At 43.4% G+C, this 26,610-nt stretch overlaps 1 protein-coding gene across 1 annotated transcript in view; it reads right to left on the reverse strand.

Moving 5' to 3' along the window:
* gfra1b (gdnf family receptor alpha 1b) overlaps window positions 1-19,773 on the reverse strand; it is a gene marked incomplete at its 5' end in the record, with an annotated part of 41,541 nt that extends 21,768 nt beyond the window's left edge. The window contains 3 exons of the mRNA XM_084485669.1: window positions 18,026-18,109; window positions 18,847-19,155; window positions 19,734-19,773. Coding sequence (XP_084341795.1) covers window positions 18,026-18,109; window positions 18,847-19,155; window positions 19,734-19,773 — 433 coding nt within the window. The remainder of the gene's footprint in view (window positions 1-18,025; window positions 18,110-18,846; window positions 19,156-19,733) is intronic.
* Window positions 19,774-26,610: the final 6,837 nt, after the last annotated feature.

Consider the following 26,610-nt stretch of genomic DNA (forward strand, 5'->3'; position numbering starts at 1 on the left):
GGCGACAAAATCGTGGCCCCCAAAAAAAAAAAATCAGCAGCTGTTTAAAGCAGCGTTGAAGGAATAGAGTCCCACAGAATCCAAGCGTTTTTTTTTATTTCTTATTCGGGTGTTTATTTAGTGACAAAACAGATGGGCGCTCAGAACAGAACTGGAAGGTGATTTAAGAAGTCGTAGTGAGTGGTCAACCATATGTGAAAAATTTAGATAGAAGATTGCACCGGTATTCATAAGACTAGAGAACTCCTGTTGTGGGCAACAAGATCTTCCGTGTTCATTATGAAGTCTCGTCTCATTAAGTTCCCTCCCTCGAAAAGGAATATTTAAATAAGGAATTGGGAACCTAAGAGCAACCACGTTTTTTGCTAATACTCTGTGATGAGTTGCCTGCTTGTTTATATTCAGCAGGGAAAACAATGCTATCTTTTTATAATTGAAGGTCACGCGAATTGCTGTGATCGAGATGTGAGGGCGTCGCTGCTAATGCCAAACGATGCTTATGCTAATCGATGCTTGCTCTGAATGGCACTATAATGTGACTGATTCTTATATAGTTATGTTTTACACATACAAGAATCCTGGATCACAGCTCAATACAACGTAAGGTGTGGGCTTTGTAATCGAATGTAATTGAAGTGTGTGCATGTGTTTTAATCTGTGTTGCTAGCTAAGGTTTTCCTCCACATAGTTGTCTAATAAAGAAATACCTACCCATAGCAGTTCATGATTGTTATTTTCTCAACCCACGCAAGGCAAAGAGAGACATCTTTAAGCTAACCCTGTTTTGTGAAAAGCTTCAAGCCTCCATGAGGTTTGCCATGGCCTATGCTGCCATTTCTCTATTCCCCTGGAGTTTTTCCTTGCAGTTTCCTATTGTAGAGTTTCCTCAACTCCTGTTGTTTCTTTGTCACCCCTGGCTGGCTGCCCATAACCCCCATATTGAGTGGTCTTCAGGCAAAGTCCTGGTGTGGGATGGTGATGTAATTGCATTGCCTGGTGCTTCACTCCCCAGTTAAGCCCCAGTATACTATTTGTTACTAGCTCACCCAGTCTGCTGTTTTCTCAGGTTGAGGGCCAAAGTTAGACATAGCTCGTGTTCCTCCCGTATATTGGGATCTGCACAGTGCTTTTAGCAAGGAAACTGCCTCCCCACAGATCCTATGACTGTGATATTTCTCTGTTCCAGACCTACCTCTCCTAGAGGAAGTCCTTTTCTCTTTCTGGTCCTGAAACTCTTGCCATGGACGCCTATAATAAAGACTTATTGACTGCAGGCATCATTCAAAAGCATCATGGAAGCCAGCATCCTTGCATTGATGACCATGGACTTACTATAATAACTGTAAAAGAACCGCTAACCACTCCCCTAATCATCAGCATGCGAGCTACTGCAGGAAGCCCCTCCCCCTTCTTCCTAACTGGACTTGCACAATGCCTACCCCTTCATACGCATCAGTGTTCAACATGCCCTTTGAATTAACAAAACGCACCAGCAGCGTTCCGGGCACTGGTGAACTACATTTCAAGAGAAATGTTGCATTTTTCTCTACCTAGATGTCATCCTGATCTTATCTATGTCCCTTTCAGAGCATGTGCAACACATTTGCCAAGTCACCCAAAAGCTGCTGGACAATCTCCTCTTTGTCAAGGCAGAGAAGGGCATGGTTCAAATGGACACCATCTCCTTCCAGGGCTTTATCGTGTCTCAGGGTCACGTACTCAAGGTAGACCTGGGCGATATGGCTGAAAGACATATCACAATATAACTTGATCATATTGATTGATATCGATAACTATTGATAATTTTAATTACCTAAAATGACTAGGAATTACCATGCTGGATTTAAACACTTCTGTTTAACACTTAATATGACCTTCCACTGTTCTTCATTGATAAATCTCCAATGTCTCCATTGGAGATAAAACTCCAATGTCGATACAACAATGAAAAACATTCAAATATTGTAAAGAAGTATGGAACCGTGTTTGTGTAACAAACCCAGCTGCTAGATTCGGTGGTCTGTATCGATTTATAGTGAACATGTTTTATATTAATATTGATGAAAAGTCTATCACAATACGATCATTTATTGTTTTATTGCCCAGGCCTAACTCATGGATCCCTTAGTCCTGAGGAGGTGTTCTGTCCCACCGCTCCACCAAAGACCAGACCATGCAGCTCAGTCAAAGGGCTGCAGGACCTTCTGGACAATCTCTCCTTCTGCCATCTAACCCCAGCTCAGAAAAACTATGATGTTGGCAACCGGGAAGTCTTGGGCCTTCGGCTCGCCCTTGGGGAGTGGAGGCAGTGGACGGGGGCTTCCATGGTTACCTTTGTGGTATATCCAAGATGCCAAACACGTAAACTTTCACCGGGCCAGGTGGCCAGCTCTCTATTTCATATCATATCATCACTGGGTCCAAGAACCACAAAGCACTCGCCCGATAGTTCGGCTCTTTGTTTTCTTTTAGAGGAAAAGCTCATTTAATCAAGTCTGGCAATGAATCCTTCTCTGTTACTCGGGTTCACGCTCTTGTTTATATCAAGTCCTAAAAGCATGACTTCAGACTTGGATCAGCTGGTAGGTGTATGTGTGTGTGTATGTTTGTGGGTCTAGAACATAATATATTTACAGAAGCCATTACTTACAAGTCACAAGTATTAGGTGGGCTTTGAACCTGTTATCACACGCTATGAGCGCTAAGAAGGCAGCAGCAGGTTGCTGTCAGTGGGAACTGTTAGAGACGTCAGCCAGTACCGCAATGAGGTGCAGGCTCAGGCTGTCAGCTGCTGCTGCTGAATGAAGCCAATGGAGATTGGTTTGATAAGCTGTGAGTTTATGTGTGTGTGCTTTTTCTTGCCTGTGTGTGTGTGTGTGTGTGTGTGTGTGTGTGTGTGTGTGTGTGTGTGTGTGTGTGTGTGTGTGTGTGTGTGTGTGTGTGTGTGTGTGTGTGTGTGTGTGTGTGTGTGTGTGTGTGTGTGTGTTTTCACTTCTGTGTTTCTTTATGCATATTTGCATGATTGTGCTTGATTTTCTGTGTGTGTGTGTGTGTAATGAACACACAGTTCATAACTGACATGCGGTCTACCAATCATCCCAGGGATAAATACCTTCACCTCTTTATATAAACATATGCGTCATTTCAAGGTAACCTTTTGTGAAGAACTTGTGCAATTTGATCTGCAACCTCAGCCAACTCATTGACCAGTACTTCTTATTATTTGTATCTCCTTTCCTTCACTGCACCAAATCTGTCAGAGAAAATAATCCTTGTATGTGTAACCTTACCTGTGATACAACTTTGTGTTTCTTATTCTGACCTCATACTCTGAACTTCAAACATTACCTCTCTTACATATCACGCAAAAAGAATAAAGTCAACAATAGTTGTATCAAAATATACAAAGCCACCAGTCTATAATAAAAAACGACGTCAACCTATCATAGGTTATTAACGTTAATAAATAAATAAATAAATAAATGAACGTGTCCTTTTGGCTTAGGAAAAATATAAAGAATAACAATGTTGTCTAAAGTTGCACCCCGAAGCTAGGCTACCAGCTATCCGCTGATATTGAGCCAGTGACAGGCTAACAGCGTAATCTATGGAATTTCACCCAATGACCTCTAATAGGTGCAGACAAAAGACGCCCACCGTGTAGGAGTTTAACAGTTGTTACCATAATTATGCCTTGCTTGAGGTCCTCCAAAGCAGTGAAAATGAGAATGTGTGTAAGGGGTCTCATGTTAGCCGCTAGTGTGTGATGTCATCTTAGATGTTTTCTCAGAGTTTATTTTACTACACCTTACTTCGGGGGGTTAAGATACGGTATATGCCTCACATTGGTTTAAATAGGTCACATTATCACACACACCTGTGTTGGAGAACCACGCGCTATGCACAATAACGGTTGCGTAAACCAAATGCACAGTTATTTCCTGTTACTAATAAGGATATTCTAGAACGCTTCGTTCCCCGTGCATTATTTGGTTCCAAGAGCACAGTATGTTCCATACTTCAAACATGCCATGGGATCAGTCTGTAATAAGACTTCAAATCAAGAACACAAACAACACTAATGTTAAAAACTGTGTTTCAAACCCCAGCAAAAAGGTACTGGTTTCCATCCCCATGTCCCCAGTGTGCCAGTAGACATCCCTGAGCAAAATATTTAACCTCTAACTCATCCCTAAAGATACAAATCTACTAATTCAATGTAAAATGTATTGGATAAAAGTGTTAATGTGCTTATTAATTACTAGATGTTATTTTCATGTTCTTAATTTCTAGATATACATAGTTAAGAATTAAAATCAACCTAATTGTATCCCAATTCAAAACCCCAATTCACCCAGACAGTTGATCAGTAAGCCTAGAAGTCATCTAGCCTAATGAGTACTTTGCAGTTTTTAATTCTACATGCATGTGAGGAGCATTTCTAGAATTGACTGTTGGAGCTCAACTGTTGATACTGTGTGCTGTCGCTCAATACATTTCCAACTGGTAGTGTTGTCGGTGGCCCTTTTTATATCGACAAAGGTAGCGTGCTTTGGCCAAACTGTTGAATACAATATAATATAAGTGGCATTATATACGTATGTTCATTTGTTCATTTGTAATTCCAATATCAAATTGGAACGCCCTGCTACATGTATAATGGGGGCATATAATAACTTCTGCAAGGCTAACTACCGCTTTGCTAACGTCTAAGTAAAGCTTTTTTTGCTGACTTCATGTAGCCACCCTCAATCACAAATTATCAAAACCACCGCAGTTTAATTAGAAACCACTAGCAAAAGTCAGAAAACATACTAAAATTGTGAAATAATTATGACTTTATAGTCTGCGTACAAACAGTCTTATGGATGCCATTTGATTACGCATAGGCTACGCATAGGCTAACGTAACCCATAACCCTGAGGTACACCGTTCTGCTTCTAGGCTGTCATGACCCATCACTGCCAGTCGCAACCTCCTCTCGGTCTGATCTCGGGGCTGGTTGACATCAAAGAAAAAAATACAAATATGACACGCTTCTTCGATTATTCACTTGCACCACTGACGGTAGACGGATTGAGCAAGAGATTTTCAGGAGCAAGAGTTGGCCACCTTTAACTTCCAACCTTTCAAAGGCTGTCTCAGAGGACTGCATCTCTGCCTTGGTTTCACTAACCTCAACTCATTGTTATTTTTTCTATTGTTTCATGTACGTCCAGCCGGGGTCCTATTACCCTACTAGCCCACTCTGGGAGGAGGGAGCTGTCCAATAGATCCCCCCCCCTCAAGAGTGTCCCCCCCCCCCGCTCGCGAACCTCTTTAACCTATACGGCAATTCACCATGACATCACACTATGTTCTTCCGGGTGGCAAAAGCCGATGCGTTCTCCGTTGGCACCACTAGTAAACAAACCCTTCCACGATCGAGAAAACAGAGTAAATGGCTTGAATTAATGATTTTCTTCTTGCGGGGTGCTACGGGACGTCTCATTAATATATATATATATATATATATAATATATTATATTAATATAGTTTTCGTCATCGTTTCAACTTCAGATCAACAACAATGTTTTGTTGACTGTGTGACAGTCTTTATTGTTATTTATTTATTATTATTTATTATTTGTGTTTACAGCCGGCTGGATGGCTTCAGCTCAGTGGTAGCCGCTCGTTCTGCCACCCGGAAGTGTCGTTACGGCTGTTGTTTACTAACATTCTGAAATGCCGTATAACCCTCTGTTTAAGAACGGGGAGGCCATGATCACTTGGAGTGGGGTTCCAGCCCCAACCGTCCTTAATGAGCGTATCCACTATTTCAACGAAGAGTGCTTCGAATAAACGAGACGACTTAATTAGACTTTTAAATTATGTAGAGGACATTTTAATTGGCTTTTTTTTTTTTTTTTTGGGAGAGAAGGGGCGGGGCACCTTGACGTTCAGAAGGCAGTAGGCCGTGAGCAGAGCCCGATAAAGTCCCCCATGGAGGGCTTTCCCGTTCCTTCACGTAACCGGAGGAGGATTTCATGTCCCCCGAGAGCAGCAGCTCTATAGCTGTCCCCCCCGCCCCCCCCACCCCCCCCCGCCCCTTACCAGGAGCCGTCCGGGTTTGAAAGCAGTGACATCTCCTGGGACTGCATGGTCAGAAGGAGAAGGGTACTAGAGTTACTGGCAGATGAGACGGGTGGGGGTCGGGGGAAGGTGGACTGTGTGTGTGTTGGGTGGAGACGCTTGGATCCGTCAATCCCCGAAACCGGAGAACCACCAAGGCATACAGAACGGGGAAGGTGTTGTTAGTTAGATGATGTGACATCCCAGTGACGTAAGGGGAGAGGGGCGTGGGACTGTGTGTGTGTGTGTGTGTGTGTGTGTGTGTGTGTGTGTGTGTGTGTGTGTGTGTGTGTGTGTGTGTGTGTGTGTGTGTGTGTGTGTGTGTGTGTGTGTGTGTTGTGAGTTTCATCCAGTTACATTTACATTTAGGGCATTTTGCAGATGCTTTTATCCAAAGTGACCTACAATAAGTGAATATGTCAGAAGAAGAAAAAAACAATATATAGGATATATATATATATATATATAGGCTCTTCATGGTGCCATGCACCAACAATTGCTAGGTTAACCCATTCCCTGTACACAACAAAGCTAGCTATGGTAAGATGCTACACAACTAAGTACTATTGCCTACTAGTGCCAGGACGCACAACATACAATAAGTGCGTACATTGAGTGCCAGGACGTACAACATTGTGACTTCTAGTGATATTTGACATAGGTCACACGTGATGGAGCCTTGATTTAGTGAAAACCGGCATTGGTTTGATTGGTATAACCCCAAACATGTTCCTTAATGACCTGGCCAATCATAATTAACTGAGGCACTTTTGATAAGTGTATGCCCAATGATTAAATAGTAGAATAGTTTTACAAGTTTGAGAAAAAGGAGCCAGTGGCCAGTAGTTATCCCCTTCATAACAATCTGTGCCGATGTTGAATCAGTTTGACATGGCCAGTAAAACCTTTGGCAGGAGGATGGTGCCTGTTTAAATATTTTATGGGTGCTGCCCTACACCTTCTCAGTGGGTTTGGGTTTTTTACCAGCATATTCTGCCTGAACTCCACCTGCTGAATCATCATACTTCTTCTCTACAAACAGGTTCTCTACAAACAGATTGTTTGTTTTCGTGTGTGTTTGATCATCCGAGAAGGGAGGAACAAGTCTGCTCCCAAGCCATTGACAAGTGTCATGTGCTTTGTGTGTTGGTTTTGGATGCAACAGCTGTCGGCTGGTTTTGCTGCTTGCGTTCCCCTGACCCTCACCCTTCTCCTTTGAAGAGTCTAGCTTTATCTTTCCTCTTTTTGATCTACCCGACACCGGTAGAAACCAATTTTTTCCAGACAGAAGGCTGCAAATCGACTGCAAATGGGTTCCTATTGGCTGTTATTGACATACAATATTCAGATCTCTTCCATGAGGGGCAACTACTGAGATGAGGCTATCGACTATCATTTTCTCTTTTTCTGACTATCATTATTTCCATCCTTCCTAGTATGAAAGTAGCATGCTACTAATAAAATAACAATACATTAAGTGATAACATAAATCCATTGGCTTGTCAGCTAGGAAGAGTTTAAATATTTGATGTAGCGTCTTGATGACCTCAACGTGGCCCATGATAACCTTTCATTTTTTTTTTTTAATGATTATCAAATTAAATCGAAACCATGGCACATGGCTCCAAATACCACAGAAGAATCTTGTTCTAAAATATGTTTTGAATCGAAAGCATTGAGTGTTGCTACTAAAATATCAATCCATGCCACTATGATTAAATAATATGTTAATTGAACCACATCTGTGTGTTAGACACACGAATGGGTGACAGTAAGCACGGCATTCTAGTTTTACAGGAATGATATCTAAAGAGCTTCTCTGCTTACCATTGATTTATTGATAACAGTAACAATTCCATGAGGCTCATAAAGACCCATTTCCAGTGGTCTACCATCGATCCCATTCTTCTCAGGTTCTCCTAAACACCGATCGGATCTGCGGCGTGTTCTGCAAATACATCTAAATCTACATTTGGTAAGCTCAGTGACTCCATCCTGCTCGTGCTCCAGCCACAAGTGTAAAGCACCTTGGGCGACCCCTCCATGTCGGCCTGCGGGCCTATGCAGCGTCGTTCTCTGCCTCCCAACCCCGTCCTAAATCTCTTCACTGTCCTTCCATTCAAAACTCCAATGCCCAAAATACATCTAAATGTCCTTCAAGTCTTTTTATTCACCACTTTTTGTACAAACTGTACCTCATATTCTGAACTGGCGGTTGATCAAGAGGCAAATGCCAGATACGTGCCTTCAATGGGCCGAATAATTATTGTTTCCAAATGGTGACGCTCTATAGTAGGCACATCGTCATCTTCATGACTCAATGTAAATGTCCGTAGCGCACCTGTAGCAATCCTTGAGCGAGACGCCTAGCTGGCGCTAAATACCAAGTGTCAAAAAACAAGTCACCTTGGATAAAAGCACTTATAAAAGGACTGAACAGTGAAGTAAACAGAGGGGAAAAGAACCTGGTTTATTGTGAACAGAAACCTTTTACGTTTAACCCTCAAGGGAGGGCGTGCCTCTGTCTGGCTGTCTGACTTGATGCGCGTGTTTTAAGGACAATCAGCATTGCCAGACGTAAATGCTAATATATGCAAATGAGTGGGTGGGTTCAGCTCAAGAGGGAAGAGGTCAGGAACAGGGGGGGGGGAGGGGAGGGGGGAGGGGGGAGGGGGTTCTGAGATCACGGGGTTCGCTCAAGGAGATGCCTCTCCATCGCTATTGTAGAAGAGATTGAAAGTATCATTTGATTCAATCATGTTTCAAGGGTTTATAATATTTATCCAGTGGATCTTTCGTAATTTAATCAGTGCATTTGGAACATCAGGGCTGTGTTCAAAGCAGCTGAGTAGTCATTGAATTAAATGCTTTAATGATCTAAATGATATATTACGTCTTTATTTACTCATCTATTCTATATTTACCCCCCAGTTCTAGCTGACCGACGGGCCGTATTTGTGAATGACATATCCTGACATTGGACATGCTGAAAAAAGACTCCCCCTGAGGTAGTATTTTAGCCGGCGGAAATTTTAATGACCTTATATGTGAATGAGCAGTAGAATGTCGGCATTTCACACCAGTTGATGACGCTTGGGTCAGCATTTGCATGTTGAGTGGCACCCTAAACAATAATCAGCCTGTTGCCTTTTAATCGCTCAGTGGTTTAAAAATATCATTCGTGGTGAACGCAAATTGATAGGTCTTATCGTAACCCTAAAAGTACACATCATACAATAAATTACAATACATGAGTTCATAGCTGCACACGTATATAGAAAATGTTTTTTTTATTATTATGTTACACCTTTCCTGCTGTCGGTTCCCAGACCGTAGTCGAGGAGCACAGGGGAGACGCCCCTCCAGGGCCGATGTTCTCTCGGGGGTAACACCCTTCACTTTGACCGGCAGTGGGTCTGCTTATAGGTCGGAATATGGTCTGAATGAAACGGCCACCGATTCTTTGTCCCAGTGTTTGTTATATGTGAAATGAAGCAAAAAAAATAGGCTTTCTACCTCCAGTAACGCAGTCGTTACTGGAGGAACTCTCGTCACTCTTTCTTCTCCGTCGTTCTATTTGTCTCTAACTCATGCTCCAATCTTTCATCGATTGATGCGGATGTTGTGGATGCGATGGAATATATGATGCATCGCTGCAGCAACATTTAAGATGATCGCGATTCGTTTTTTCCCCGTTCTGCCTCCGTGCTGTCTGCAGTCAGACCAAAACAAACCTGAGTGACGGGGGCTGCCTTATCCAGCCTCTTGATAATTTAGACCCTACGTCATATCCTGACCCTTGCAAGCCCGCCCCCTTAAACCAGCCGGAGATTCTACTGATGTCTGAGCGACACCGATGCCCGCATATCGGGCACCAAGTGTGAATAAGTGTGAATGACCCTAACTGTCGAACCTCCAAATGAGGAGAAAAGATGGAGGACATGTGTGAAAACGGCATATGTTTCCATTTTATTTAAGCACTGCCTGTAATCGTGGGCTGTGACACCTAAACACTAAAGTGTCATCTCAGGCAAAGTAGTCTCTTCTACATACTAAGACATATTCAATGATCAACTGTTTAATCAACACTGTTAGAAAGAAGTAGCAATGGAAATCTGCTGTGATCTGAGGATATGAATTAAAAACAAACTCAAACACTAACACAAGGCTAAGGTATCTGGGAACGGTATCTGGGCCTGCAGTTATATGGAAGTAGAGATGTGAAAGTTCTGCGTATTTAAAGTCGGGATATCCAATGTCACCGTACAGAAACAGATTTCAAGGATCGACTATATTCACAAAACAATGGTAGACCTTTATATACAGCCCATGCCTGGCTTATAGAAACCATGGCAACAGATCAACAGCCACTGAAACGCAGTGTTGTGTGTAACGCGTTACAAAGTAACGTAACTACTTTTTCGGGTAAAAAGTAGTGTAAAGCGTTACCACTGTGTATGGTAATGAAACGTAGTTCCTTTTTCAGTTGGGCACAACGTTACTTTTCCCAGGGATGGATTTGACAGCGACACCGCCTCAGCTGCGCGCTTGCGCAATAGTCGCGGGCGCTCATTCCACACTGAGGCTGGCACTAGCAATAGCGTGCAGAGAGCAGTCAGTCATCGTGGCAAGCGCAGCGGAGCAACCAACGGTAACTTTTGAGGGATGGAGGCAGTGGCGGTTTTAGGCACGGACGAAGCGGGCAGCTGCCCGGGGCGGCATTGTTTCATGTCACATTGGGGGGCGGCATGAGCACACAAGCAAAAAAAAAATCATCCACGCCGCGAAGCGGTTTTTTTATTATCTATCATATCACTGTGTGGGGAATTGGCATGTTGGCGCCCCCTCCGGCTGCAGGCGCCCCTGCTTGCTGAGGAGATGCCGTGCACAGAAGCTGTGTGAGAAGGGGAGGGGGGAGGGGGGAGGGGGGAGCGGGGGACAGTTCACCTCTGCGTCTCCTAGATGGAACGGACAAGGGGGGGAGAACGGGGGATCCACTGTTAGCGCGGATTGAAATCCTTATTGAAGCCTGCAGGGTTATGTGATGAACATAGGGAGGAACGCAATCGCTGAGCTGCCCTGCACCAACATTGCATGAGACGTTAAACTCAGCTAGAATCGCCGCCCACCACCATCATCCAAAATGTGATGTCTACAGAAACTATAGATAGTTAATATGACAATCACATTATTAAAATTAGAGCAATGATTTAAAAAATATTTTTTTGGGAGCATGCTTTATGGCACATGCCATAGAGCAATACTCTAATGGAATTAGTGGGCTAAAGTCAGTTATACCATGAATTTCTTGCAGAAATGTAAGTTTATCTTTCACTCATAAACGTATATGGGGGGGGTGCTCGGAGGGGGTCTCGCCCAGGGTGTAATTCAATGTAGAACCGCCACTGCATGGAGGTATTCACATTATTTCAAACTGATTGAAAATAAGCACCATAAAAGTAACAAGTAAAAAGTTACTTTCCATAGAGGTAAGAGGGTAACTAAGTAAAGTAAGGGATTAGTAAGGGACTTTTTTAAGAAGTAGCGAGTAACAAGCAAACACTACTTTTTAAAAGTAACTTCCCCAACACTGTTGTTGTCAACGTTGTGTTAAAATGGCCACGTATTTAAAACTAAAAGTTAAACTGACAAACTGTGAGGTTTATTAAACTACAACCTAAACTGTAAGGTAAAAAAAACTACAAAGCTAAACCGACACATATATAGAACTACAGGCTAAACAGTTTTGAGGGTAAAAGGCAAAAATAAAGTATTCTTGATTCAAAAATTGATAACCTCATTTGCAGGGGGTAAAGTGAGATCAAAAGTAATCTTAGAAATCACTGAATACAAAAACTCTAAGGAGGGCAAAGATTTTTGTAACTTCAGAATACAAAAGGTAAATTGACCTTCCATGGCAATCTAGAACAGCACATCTTTATTTTGGAAACGTTGGTATGACCGGGGTGCACTATAGGTTCATATGAATCTGTACTTTGGAATAGAAAATGCATCACTTATGCACACCATTTAGCAGTAAGCTGACTGGAGTACTTTAAATTGCAATGACTTTGCAAATTATGAGAGTTAAGTGTTCTTTGTTTGAGCAGACCAAGAAACAATTATTGCCAGAAGGGTCTCGTTTTCATAGCTATAGAGAAAGGCTTTCTTTAAAGATCCCATGGCATGCTATTTTATGGATGCTTTAATATAGGTGTTAGTGGGCCCCTAATACAGTACTTGAAGACGTTCAAGAAATTCAGCCTTGGTGCAGAGTTACCACTACGAGCCAGTCCCACAATGAGCTCTCCACAAATGTGCCGTTTTTAGAGGCGGGTCAAGGTGGAGGGTGGGGGTGTGGCCCTGAGCAGCTTGTGGCCACGGTACCATGCATGCGCTAGTGTTTACAGTGGAACACTGAACACTCCGGGTGCTCCGGCGGGAGTCCTGGAGCTAAATAATATCATATTATATTTAGATATCTATATAATATATTATCATGGTCAAAAGCTGTTTGCGCCTCCGGATGATATTATGAATCTGAAACGACTGCGTCGGGTTCTCAGACGCCTCTGGTTCTTCCACTTCCACGTCAATATTAAGTACAGACTGAACTACGAAATGGGGGAGAAAGGGATTGTTGCCCAGGATTGTCTCCCGTCGGAGCCCCGCTGCCCGCCCAGCCCCGCTGCCCGCTACAGCGGGGCTCCGACGGACAATCCTGGGCAACAATCCTTTTCTCCTCCATGTCGCGGTTCCCAATTCCTTCTCAACCAACCTGACGCAGTCTAGTCTTTTCACCAAATGGGAGCTTTATGCAAGTTTGCGTTATTGTGTTGCGTGTTATGCGCCATAACACCAACAGCAGAATGGTTATCCAAATAACAAAGAATACTTGCGTTACAGTGTGTGTATTCACACACACACACACACATGTGGCACTCGCACGGTCCTAGCTCATTGTCTCATTGGCGGGCCAAATTCTCTGGGCGGGCCAAGCAGAGAAAGGGGAGGTAACCTGGCCCCATATGACGACATATGGGGCCAGAAACCAAATCGAAGCTTTTCAGCGATCCTTTTTTCAAAGGCAGAGCAAGATACCTACTTCTCGGTTTACACCTAATGCAATAGCTACTGGGGGACCATAGGGAGGCTAGGGGAACTCAACTTAATGTTAGAAACCAATTTCCACTGCTATTTAACAGTGAAATCATTAAATGTGAATAATTGTATGTCAAAAAAAAATCTAATTTGCACTACAAAAAGTACCAAACATTCTGTGTGTAGTGGGTCTCTGACTACCGGCCAAAAGTTTCTGGGTTTGATCCCGATGGCTGCACTCTAACCTGGGCATATCCTGCAAGCTGCCTTGACACCTTAATGACCTGTATCTGGATTCATGGTGGGTCTTAATTACTTTGTAGTTAATTGGAATAGTACATTCTCCCTCTGTAGCCCCAGGCCCTTATCATGCATGGTTTAACACCATCTTTCATTGACCTGAATACTGTTGATTGACATATGAGGCTACTCGTGCAGCTATAGCCATGGATATGTTGTGTTGGGATGTACTGAATCGATAGACAAGTCATGGGGCATGATTAATTTAAAGAAGCTTTTATGATTTGGCAGTTTTCTTTTATTCTTTTTTACAGTTGAGGTGTAACATATTTCAGCCATAATATTCTCCCATAGCCACAATACTGAGTAAACATAACATAAGCCTTAAGACTGCTGCACAACCAGGCATCATACATCATCATACTTAGATGAAAGGGGGCGGGCTTTTAAAGCCACAGAACACGCCCACCTCTACCTTCTTATTTAACTCGGACTCCGCCATTTTAGGTCAGAATCTCTCGGCGGCGTATCCTGAATGCTAAGCTTTGAGACGCTCCGCGCGTGTTATTTACGATCCCTCTCCTTTTGTTTCATAGACGATAGATAATAGACCAATAACCTTAACCAAATAAAGTGAGTTAAAAGCGATCCTGTCTCGGCGGCCTTTCCTGGACCAAAATCCACAACAGAGGCGAGGGGCAGATGCTTGTTGACCGGTTGTGTTCATGGATTTCTACGTGACACAGCACGTCATTTTGGCTGTTCCTGGATGAATGGATTCTGTTGGTTATTGGTCTGGCTGTCAGTAGCCTATCCACTTGGATGAATGAGGATTTCAATGTATTGCCGAAGATCTTCCAGGAGACCAGAGAGAAGTTCCTACTGTACGACTTTGCCCAATACCTTCTATCCTGCCATATGTGTTTTCTCATCCTTTTATCCCATCAGTCCATTGATGTAGGAGAGAGACATTAGTTTTATTTTATTTTATTCAAACAAGATAAATGTGGTGTAATTGAATGCCCATTTATCCACATATACCACTACAGAGGCAGGGAAAGCAGGGGACATGGGAAGGCAGGATAAATGGGAGAGGATCGAAGGTTAACTGATATTTTGAATTGAGATTCATACACCATCAAACACAAGACTTCTACTGAACTGCTGCACTATAATTTACCGTGAGCTAACGGCCCTGGCTAAAATGTTTTTTTGTTATAATAATAATAACAACAACCATGATAATAATAATGACGATTGCTCCAGAGTATTTACCAGAAAACAACACGGCAACCACACTGACACACACGCATTCATTTCCAGCGCCAGCTCGCCCCGGGCTTGGCTAAGTTACAGTCCCTGAATGAGGTCACCTTATGGCAAATGGATCAGTGATATCCATCCCGTTAAGTGGATTTATATCTCTACAGTCACCCAGGGCTGTTTAGACTGCTGTAACATAAATTGGCAACACCCCCCCGCCCTGCCCCTCCCCTCCCCCATTGCTGGCCACATCCCCCTCCCCCCCCCCTTAACGCTAATTCTACATTCAGTGGAAAGCTGATTGGTCTACCGATGGCTTCATTCTGAGGAGGTAGATCATCCATTTAGTGTGGGGGCGGGGGGCGGGAGTTGAGAGCATCACTGACTGGACGGGATGACTTTGATAGACTGGCGCGTTGCCGGCAAACGCGGCCCTCTGAATAATTGGCTTGATTATCGGGAGTTTGAACGTCTGCCACGGGGAGGGCGAGAGACGGACGCGCGGTGATTTGGCGAAGCTTTAAGCACAGTCTGGGATCGTTGAGTCGTGTCTGCCGTGCCAGCAAAGCATTTGGATTATTAAAGGACTGCGGTGGTTAACCTTGAGCGAGTACGTATGTTATGTACAGGAATTGTGCTGAACGTTCGTTCATCCAATAACCCCATCTTTGGCTCTCCTTCTGAAGGGCACTGGGGTTGGCTGAGGGTTTAAAACAAGTTTTACCTTCTCGGACTCAATGTTTCTTCCACAAAGATATATCATTTTTTGGTTCTGTTATAGTTTTGTTTTTTCCAGCATGGCCATCTTTCTCAGTCTTGCTCAGGTATTGCCGTTTGAATAACAATAATCTCTAATCTTAATCCAATCTCCTTTCCCCAGAGACAGAATGTAGAGGGCTGAGATTAGGTGGGTTATCTGTTTTTTTGTGGTGTGACTCAAGTAAACAGATTGAAGTTATACTTTCTTTTCTATTCTAAAACATTGTATTGCCAGAGTGTGAAGAGGATTTTTAAAACAATCAATAATTTGTCACTTCATAAACGTTGTTCAATTTCCATCACTTTCTCTTTGGGTTATACAGTGAATACAGAGACCGTTTTTTTAAGGAGCAGGTAGGGGTTAGACAGTACAGATACAGGTCCTTAAAGAGCAGATATGGGTTAGAAAGTGAATACAGAGACAGGTTATTAAGGAGCTGGTAGGGATAGGTAGTACAGTGAAAGATCATTAAGGTGCAGGAAGAAGTTAGACAGTACAGAGACAGGTCATTAAGGAGCAGGTAGGGGTAGTTAGTGAATACAGAGACATAGGTAGGGGTTAAATATCTCAAACAAATCCTTAGCTATGACCCTACCCTATCTGTTATGGCTGAAATTTCCCCAAAAAGGCAAAAGGAATTACAAATGTGTGCACGTTTCCCTTCACTTCTGTTATACAAATATTAGGAGTTGGTTCATCGAGAAAGCAATAGGTGGAGCTAATCCAGTCAGGCGCCATTACTGCAGAAGAATTGGGCTCAACGAGATGACGTCATTCAAAGAGCGCCAGTCAAAGCTCAAATGAAGGAAATGAAAGCTTGGTGACGGACAGCACACTAGACACTGGAAATGTGTAGAGCTTTGAACAGCCGATATTACAGCTGTATGCTCTTGGAAGAGTTCTAGTAACAGCCCTGTTCGATACGAGAGGAAGTTTAAGTGACGTGATGTTACAATAACAATGAACTCATTATTAAAGGTGACATATTAATGCACCAGGTGTGAGTGTGATTAGCCATTACAAGCCGTTTTGATCTGCCTCTTCTGACATCACAAGTGGGCGTGTCCACCTAAATGTATGACGGATAGATGAGCAACGTTTGCTACAGTCCTTTGGGTAGGTTGGTAAACTGATCTATCCAGCACACGTGGACGAGTTGGACACGCCCACTTGTGATGTCAGAAGAGGCAGATTTTCAAAATGGCTTGTAACGGCTAATCACACTCACACCTGGTGGTTTAATATGTCACCTTTAACAAAACATCCATCAAGCCATTAGTCAACCTCTAGGGACATCACAAGTGGTGACGATGTATGTATAATTCATAATTCAAAACAGTCCACTGGGTAGGCTGGTAGGCTGAGCACTTATAATACATTTTTTGATTTGCAAATTGAAAAGGCGTATGAAAACAATGGGGAGGGAAACGCAACGCGTCAGCTGGTGATCTCAGCGTATCTCAACACAACCGATTTGCGACGATCATAATGATCACATGTTATTGATCTCTAATCTCCGAGGGGGGAGAGATCTGAGACGGAAAGAGGGTATTCATGTTTTCACTAAACAGGACATACTTTACTATAACATTAGCCTCATAGCATAATTGACTAAGTAATATTTTGGTCAAAGTGTGATATCTAACCTAACTACTCTCCTAATGCATCTGATTCACGAGGCCTCAATGGCTGTATCCTAAGCAGAGTGTTTTTTACATTCCATAATCACTATCTGCCTTAGTCATCTATTTGATTTAGGCATCTTTACACTAAATACAAGATTAACCTTAAAATATGACTTCTAAAATAATAAGATGTTCTATGGACAGATTGTATTAAAGGTTGGGGCCTTTTATGTGCAGAATGAAACTTCAGGGTATAGTTTACTGAGCTCCTATCCAGCTGCATCATTATGGGGTCACAGTCAGAGGTGTGGCCACTTATTCCTCACAGTTATTCCTCACAGTTATTCCTCACAGTTATTCCTCACAGTTATTCCTCACAGTTATTCCTCAGTTATTCCTGTCTTTTCAAAGGCCATGGCTAACCTTCAGTCTCAAAGAAACCCCAGTGAACCATTAAGGCAAATACAGCAATCACAAGCCCTGTTTTGAGAGAAACCAATTCCACCACAAACACAAACACTTAAGAGAAATAACAACCGTCAAAAGTATAATGGTTTTAGAGCTGGGAGACACACGAGGTTACGACTGCGCTTTGTTTGTCTGTCAGCCGGGGCGTAGCGGCGCTTAAAAGCTGCTGTCGCGCTTTAATGGTCGTTTAAAAGCGAGGGCAACAAAGCAAGATGGCGAAAGGCGAACATCTGTCGTAAAAATGAAGATGGACACGCAGCAATGAGCCCGGTGACATTGTTGTCTAAATCACGTGTGAATTTAACGCACACACACACACACACACACACACACACACACACACACACACACACACACACACACACACACACACACACACACACACACACACACACACACACACACACACACACACACACACACACACACACACACAGGAATGACAGCGTGTCCTTACCTGATATGATTGGAGCCAGACGAAAGATGTCTGACAAACGACTGTTCACTGGCTCGTATGGGGAGTCTTCCAGCAAATCATTGCCTGCATATAAACAAATCACAAACATAATGAGAGCATTTTAATGTGTGTGTGTGTGTGTGTGTGTGTGTGTGTGTGTGTGTGTGTGTGTGTGTGTGTGTGTGTGTGTGTGTGTGTGTGTGTGTGTGTGTGTGTGTGTGTGTGTGTGTGTGTTGACGAGCAGAGCCGGTGGCGTGCATGCGCTTGTGTAATCATGCATGCATTTTCTAATTAGCGTTTTAACAAAAAAGATTGCTATTGCCAAATATTTATTCACCCTATAATTAGAATTGTAATGTATGAAATATGCGACTGCATGCCATTGGACAAGGTATATCGACCTTCATAGTAAAATTATCTGTTTTTTTTCCTGGTCATTCTCCTAGCTGGTTTGACATTGATTAGAGAAACACTTTTTCCCTTCCTTTCTGGTCCCTTTGCCAGATGGCAACGTCTAATATTGAAGTTGGTATGTAAGGGAACAATTTCAAGATCACTTTTAGCCTGAATGTCATCAGGCTGTAGAATAACTATACATTGACAGGAAGGGTCTCGTTTTCATAGCGAGTTTCCAATTTCCACTGCTTTTTTATCAGTGAAATCATTCAATGTGAATAATTGTATTAAAAAAAAAAATTTGCACTTGATAAAGTACCACACATTTTGGGTGTAGCGAATCTCTGACTACGGGCAAAAAGGAATAGGAATGTTCATTATTCTGTAACATCCTCACGGCGGGTGTTAATGAGTGACGACCGTACCCTGTAAACTCTCGAATATGCTCCAGAAGATGCGCAGACAGTTTTTCTCCTTCTTCATGCCCCGTCTACACCGGCAGTTGTACAGCGGGCTCTGCTTCATGGCTTCGATGGCACTCCGGCACTCGCCCTGCGCCTCGGTGCCGGTGACCGCGCTGAAGTTGCTCTCCCTGCCCGCCACACACTGCCTCATGGTGCGGTACTTTGTGCTGCAGGTGTACTCCTTTAAGCACTGCTCGCTGGCTTTTACGCAGTCTAGCCGGCTGGCGGCTCGGGACGGCGTGCCGTCGCCCTTCAGAGTGGATATCATATCTGGTTGGGGAGTTGAGTCAAAACATTCAACTTCAATGTCGTTAACAAAGCATACGTTTTTGAGGTCATCCTTTTCACTGCATGGGATTATAATATAACGTGTATTCCAAGCATTATAATGTGCTTGGCAACAACATTCCTCAACACCAAAAAAAACAAGTTTATCCAACATGGGTTGCAGAAAAACAGTTTCATAATGAATGTACCCCAGATGTGACGCGCGCCTGCTTCCTCTGGCACCGAGAGCGCGTGCGTTTGACGACGCGTAAATGTTGTTTTACCCTAATGCAACATCCATTTAGGGATTTTTCTGACGCTTTTATCCAAAGTCATCCACGGAGGACGACAGTCAGCTCGTCAAGAGCAGTCAGAGTTCGGCGTCTTGCCGGGGGAACACCAGGGACGCCTCGACACTCAGGAGGAGCCGGGGATCGAACCAGCAACCTTCCGGTTACCAGCCAACCCACTCTACCTCCTGAGGCTACTGTCGTCCCAAAATCCGTCCACATGTGGTTCGCGTCCAGAGGCGTGGACATGCAGGTACACGATACAATATAAGAGCGACGCAGGGGACTTACCCAAGTAGGAGAATACAATCAGAAAAGTTGCCAAAATCATCGCGCCTTGAGGTCCAGATCGCGTGCAGGGCAGTTTAGAGTTGTTGTCTCCCAGTGGTCCGCGTGCCGCGCTCACGTCTCACATCATCCGGGCGCGAGGGGTGAAGCATCCTTTTAGGTCCACGCGCAACAATTAGGCGTCCTGCTCCCGCGCTGGGGGTCCGGATCTGGAGGCACGAGATCACCGCGTGGACACTTTCACTATGGTACAGCGGAGAGTCAAAAGGGATGCGCAACAAAAGAAGAGCTAGTTAAGCTAGATGACCGAATCCAGCACGTCGGGCAGGACATGTACCCCGCCTTTAACTCCAAGTAGTTGTCCCAAGACCTCCGGTAGCTTACCCACACCGGACAGGGAAAAGTATTGGCTCCGAGGCAGGTGTCCCCCTTGGATATTGTTCAATGACACGCGGGGGGCTTTCACCCGAGGAAAACAAGACGCTCATTTGAATGATTTATAACTTGATATTAATCCTCACTACTATTATGAGTTGTTGTTTTAGTTTTTTTCCTACGTCCAAATCAGTCTAAATAAAAATATATATTTCTCGTTTAGGAAGTTGGTGATATGTTGCGACGTGGTGATGGTGATGCCGTTTGATCCTCACTGGGTTGCGCGTCATTCCGATGAAGTGAGCCTTTCGACGTCTGACGTCACGAGGGGTTACATGACGCAAATGCCGGGGCGCACACATAATGGCATGGCATGGTTTGATGCCCAACGTCAAAACATTAATGACAACAAGTAGATCCTCAATAAGACTACCAGTAGTTTCTTATAATAGATGGCAGTTGATTTATATTTTATATCCATTTTGCATTTGTTCCCATCAATTATTTAAAAGTTAATAAAGAAAAAGGATAATAGTAGTACTTCATATTTGATGGTCGAACCTGCACTTAGCTTTTTGTCATGTAAGGCTTTGTGACAATGAGGCCTACTCATGAAAAAAAATTGGTGTTGGAAAGCAAATTAGTCTAATGTAAATTATCAGTGAAAAAGTGGTGTGTACAATCCATCTGGACCGATCTTCAGCCCATTAAGCTCCTCTGGGCCACCTGGTTGGCCTACTCAGTGGCTTCCCAGAGGAATATGGTCAAAGTAAGTCAAGTAGTTCTGGATCACACCGGGCTTAACTTCTCCCAAACGAGACGTTTAGGGAACACTCACACTGATCAAGGAGCTGTTGTCGAACCACTCGAAGGCGACCAAAGAAAAGGGCAGGATTTGACTGAGAGTTTCCTTTTGAGTTGCAGTCGCCAGAGACGCACTGTAAGGCCTATGGTCTCAAGTGTATAATGGTTCTTCAGAGATTAGCCATGACATTAATGAATACCTAATCCATCTCCAAGGAAATCTCAGTAGAAGCAGAGGCAGAGTGGAAGTTACGGATGTAAAATGAACATGTTACAAATTTAGAATGTAAATATAGAATAGGCTAAACCATAGTCAAGAATAATGTTAGAAATTGTGAAGTATATCAGTTAGTTGGGAGACAACATCAAGGTAGGCTATAGGTTCAAGATAGTAGATATGTACGATTAGGTTGATGATGTTTAGGTTTTAAATTAGAGAGGGCTGAGTTTATGGCCCATAAGGTTAACCATAGCTAAGGTATGGTTGTATTGGCTAGGCTTATTCTTTTGGAGATGGTTTAGGTGTGAATTACATGACCTAAACTTAACCATCCTAAACCAATCAATCTAACCTGATACCTAAAAGGGTTTTTGCGAATTAGTCAGGATCTTGGGGAAGACAACTCACCATTGTAGGCCTAATTAGCCTACTGGAAAAGTAGGCTTATGTGGTCACGCCTTAAGGGTGTAACACACTGACCCAACCATTGGCCATCTGAAAACTTTGGGGAGACTCAGACGAGTTCGGGAACAAATCTGTTCAGCTGTGTTGGAAGCTTTTGGAACCGCGCAGACCGTGTCCGGTCCGATTCAACATGCAATGTCTGAGCGGGTCGGATCGGAGCCATTGGGTACTCTGATTAGGCGCGTTTCAGATCGTCTGCATTTGAGCGCATGCACGCACGAGACTTGAGAACGTCCGCCGGAACTAGTCGGAAACGCGTTCCCACCCCGTCAAGTCAGACACAGGTGCACTTCTCGTAGTTTGAACAAGCATAGTTTGGGAGAGGGCACGCCTCTTTGAAAGGAGTTAAATCATTTCTTACGTGGGAAATTCCACGTGGTAATTCCAACCAACTAGGGCAACGTTTTGATACGTTGAGGGGAGTGTCTTATGTCCCAGTGTGAAGGCTGCAGCCTTGCTAGAACGCTTCCTTGCGAGTCGCGTCATATGGAGATAAGGCAAGAGTGCTGGATAGAGTGCTGCCCAGCGTTTGTGGCGTTCAGAGTTTGCAACGACTTGCTAGTGTGGAAGCGCTTCCGCTTCCGCTTTTTAATAGTGCTCCAGTGGTAAATATTGTAATATTTGAATTGTTGAAATTGTTATTGGCGAAAGTAGTTTGTTTAAACACCAGTTACGTACATATTAAAACAAATCAATCCATGCAAAATATAGCCTATCATTACGTTGCAAAAACGTTTGAAAAAAATCGCACAGGTCTTTAAGCTTAATTTTTTGCATTTATGTGATTAATCTATAAAAAGCAATAATCTATAAAAAGCAATTAATCTATTAAAAAAAATAAAAGTATTTCTGAAAACGTTCAAATAACTTCACTTGTGTAAAGCAATGTGTATTGCTTTCCATCCATTTTAAATACGCCGCGCAGCGTGTGAATGCAAAGGATTGTGGGGCTTTTGGCTTGGAAATTTTTCGGAATTCTCAAAAACAAAGGACACGAAAAGGGCGCGAATTTCCGAGCATTCTCAACATTGGAACAGTGCTTGTCGGCGTTCTATGACGTAGCGTCTTTAAAAGGGCGGCCGTGCTTCCTTCACATTGGGAAACAGCCCAGGATGCACAGCAAAGCAGACGGAGGGAGTTACCCTGGAGCTCCAGCAAGTTTTTATAGCCATGTGACATGTCGCATAGGGCAGGTTATCACCAGCATTGCTGACATTTTTATCCCAGAATGCATTATGTTATGCGAGGCAACGCAACGCATGCTTGATCTGAAACACGCCTATTGATTGACGACCAGCGAATCAGCGCAGTGTGTGGGAGGGGCGGACTACCGCCATCGCACCACCCGATGTATCTCGTGCAAGCGCAGAACGTCCACGCTACGGTGTACTAGTTCGGCCGTTGTACAACACCGCTCGATCTCGGGTCACTGGTAGAGAGCACAAGAGCACTCGTCTATTGAAGTGCATGCAAGAAGAGCCATGTGTCCTCCAACGGGTTATATGGGCTAGTATTAATTGTTTGTCTAGGGGGGGAAAAAAAACAATCTGGCTGAGAGTGAATCGTTGGATGACGTGCCAACAAAGTGGATCAATTAGATGTCTTACTGCTCCATCGATGTGAGAGTGCTCCATGGATCAAATTGTTTAAGCGAAGAGACTCCTCCGATCCAGCGTGAAAGTATAAATCATCGCCATGGAGACACGTCACAATGGCGCCACGTGCATGCACCTCGGTAACTCCGCAGCTCCTGAGGCCCGTGTTTGAGCGCTTGGTTTTCGGTTGTATTTAGTCGTTAAAGAGATGCTTCCGGTCGTTTGTCATCCACAATGAACTGGGGCCTAGAATCACTACCTGAAGCTCCCGTCCGTGTAAACGCTCCACATCATTACACAAATAAGTCAATAGGCCTACTAGACGAGGACCTCCGTAGGGAGCGGTAGAGCCCGGTGTTAAACATTAAGTATTCATACACTAGTCGTACATGCCTCTTAATTTGACATGCGGTAGGTAGAAGAATATCTCAAGGAGAGGGGAGAGGAGCATTATTCACATTCGTGAAGAGAGTAGTGATTTATGACCTTTATTCCTTTGCGGAGAATAAGGCTGTGCTAGCGTTGGCTTTCACACTGAGCGTCCCACAGAGCCTGTTCACTTCATTAAGCAGTTGTAAATCCATTACGTCTATGTTACTTTTTTTTAATATACTTTTTTATTTATTTACCTGCGAGATCAGATAACCAAAACAGCTAAATGTATTATGTTGCGTATAACTGGTTCATGGCCATGGGGAGGGGGCGATACACTGGGGGATAGGGAATCGTATTGGCAATATTTGAGTTAGGGTTATTCCTCGGTAGCCAAGCCATTATCTTATCCCTTGTTCCCCGGAGTTCCCCATGAAGGACTCTGGCATGATGAGATTCCCGCCTAAACAAATGGAAAATCCATAGAGAATTACAGAGGGGAGTGGAGCCGGAAATCCCGGATCGTATTCCCACCTCCGCAGATCCCGTTTTATTACCTTAGGAAGCATAAAACTCTGCTCTCAGCATTAGGCTATCTGTCTCCATGCTTTTTATGAAGACCGTTCAATTAATGCCTCCCACCTCCCCAGGGAGCCCGGGGCGTTTACACAGGGAGATTTATTCCAGGGTGATCAATAGACTAGTTCCCCGTCACCGTGTATCGTCGTATCATCAACACTAAATAATTGGTGACTCCATCTCAGTGGCTCGGACCGGATGCCCTAAGTCACTGCGTATTGAGTAGAATCAATTCCTAGTTAATACAGGAAGGAAAGCCTCGGTCGATGTGAAATTACGACTATGTGTAACCTTGATATATTTTAAACCACATCTGCCTGTCTTCAACAAGGGTGTTTCCCCCCTTATTTCTTATCTTAATTTGTTATAAATTACATGGCTGGGTTTGTCAACAATTTGAGAACTGCCTTGGCCATAATAAGCATGTCAAGACATGATATTGCGAGCAGATGGCCTACTACATGAAAGGTATCCAATGTTTTACACCAAAGAGAGGAAGTATTTTGAATGGATACTAAATTTATTCCTATGGAGACATCATGGGAAGACTGGAAGAAAATACAAAATTAATGAAGAGTAGGCATCTGTTTGACACGTGAAACGCAATATCCCAGGCCTTGTTTGTATTTGCAATCAACGTCAGAGAAAAGCGCAATATGTAGTTTGTGCAGTTGGGAATAAGTTGCATATTAAACACCAGCCTTTACACGCTAGAGATTTATCAGGGCAGAATGGCGGCGTAACCAACGGGCCCAAAAAGGAATATATAGGTAGACTGCCATCTAGAGGACGAGATGGTGCACTGCGCTGCCTTACAAGCAACTCTGCCATAACTCAGGGGGCACGTCTTGTAGGGCTGTACTGCAGTAGGTTCTTGTGAAACGCACAACGAACGTGTGTTGCAGTTGGATGTCGACTTAAAGGGACAATATTTTACCACCAGGTCTGAATATATATTACAAGCCAAAATAGCCCTCACTGTGACATAGTGACACCACAAATGGGCGTGTCCATGATATGATACATCTGTATACCAGCCCACCAAGTGGACTGTACTGTACCCAACTGGTAGGCTTATCTTTCCATCATACATATATGTGGGCACTCCCAATCCCACTCTAACCACATTCACACCTGGTGGTAAAATAGTTTTGTTTTGTAGCCGACTTTGGTTAGGATTTGGGTCAGATTGGATGTCATTGTCGAGGTACAGTAGTTCAATCGCGGGGGTTTATTGTTATACAAAAAAATGTTAGGGCAACAAAAGTTGTGTTTCAAGTTTGATATTTGCTTTGTGTGAGAAGCGTAGGTATATAGGCTAATTCAGCTATATATCCATTCTTTTCCCTCATACAAGAACACACCGTAGGCAAATTGTCTCAACTTGAGCATTATTAAACTGCCCGTGGTTTGAAGGCAGTAGACCTATTTTTTATTTATGCATTTTTTATGCTTTATGATAGAGTGATATAGAAAGAAAGGTATGGGATAGAGAGGGGATGACATGTAGCAAAGGACCACGGGCAGGAAATAGGAATCGAACCCCGGTCGCTGCGATCAGGACTTCATGGTTCGCGCTCGGCGCGCTACTTGGTGACCCGCCGGGGCGCCCCACAGTAGGCCTTCTTGACATGAGCAGCAGGGGGCAGCGTTGGCACGTGGCGTTTAACCAAGGCGGAGTCATCTATTCTACTCGAACCCTACGCAGCAGTTTCAGTCAATGCAATCCCGCGGAGAGAGGTTTAAAATGGCTGTTTGTTACAATGCCATTGTCTCATACTTCTGAGTGATCTGGAAGAAATGGCCTCCTCCTCCTCTCGAAAGATTTAACATGTGCCATTTTTCAGGCCAAATAGGTCTGGTCATATCGACAGCTGAAAGAGACACTAGGGTTTGAAAAATTATTGATGTGTGTACACTTGTTTATTTATTCCAGGGCTATAGCATTGCTGCTGCTGCTGGTGAACTAACAAGAATAAAGTAGTAGCCTTACTAAGAGGTAGGACTGTCCTATATATTTCTAGCATATATCATGTCTTATACGTTTATATATATATATATATATATATATATATATATATATATATATATATATATATATACTTATCTATTATTTTCTTTTTATTGTATGACAATGTTTATCTGTAAAGCACCTGAGTCTGCCTGTATGTGCTATATAGAGCTAGTGCTATATAAATAAAGTTGCCTTGCCTATAAATATACATGTACATTACCTTTGTAGGTCTATGCTATGGAGCATATATATAGCATATACATATATATATATCTACGTACATTATATGCATAGGCTCTATGCGCTACTATGCGACCACACACGCCTTTGTTGATTAACGTGAAGGGGGATGTTTCACAAAAATCGGCAGTCTCTGAGTGTTGCTTCGTGACCTGGAGTCTATGCTTTGCAAGAGGACCGCACACAAGTATGCATGCAAGCACACACACACACACA

The sequence above is a fragment of the Micromesistius poutassou genome, assembly GCF_964030765.1.
Source record: "Micromesistius poutassou genome assembly, chromosome: 21".
NCBI lineage: Eukaryota > Metazoa > Chordata > Actinopteri > Gadiformes > Gadidae > Micromesistius > Micromesistius poutassou.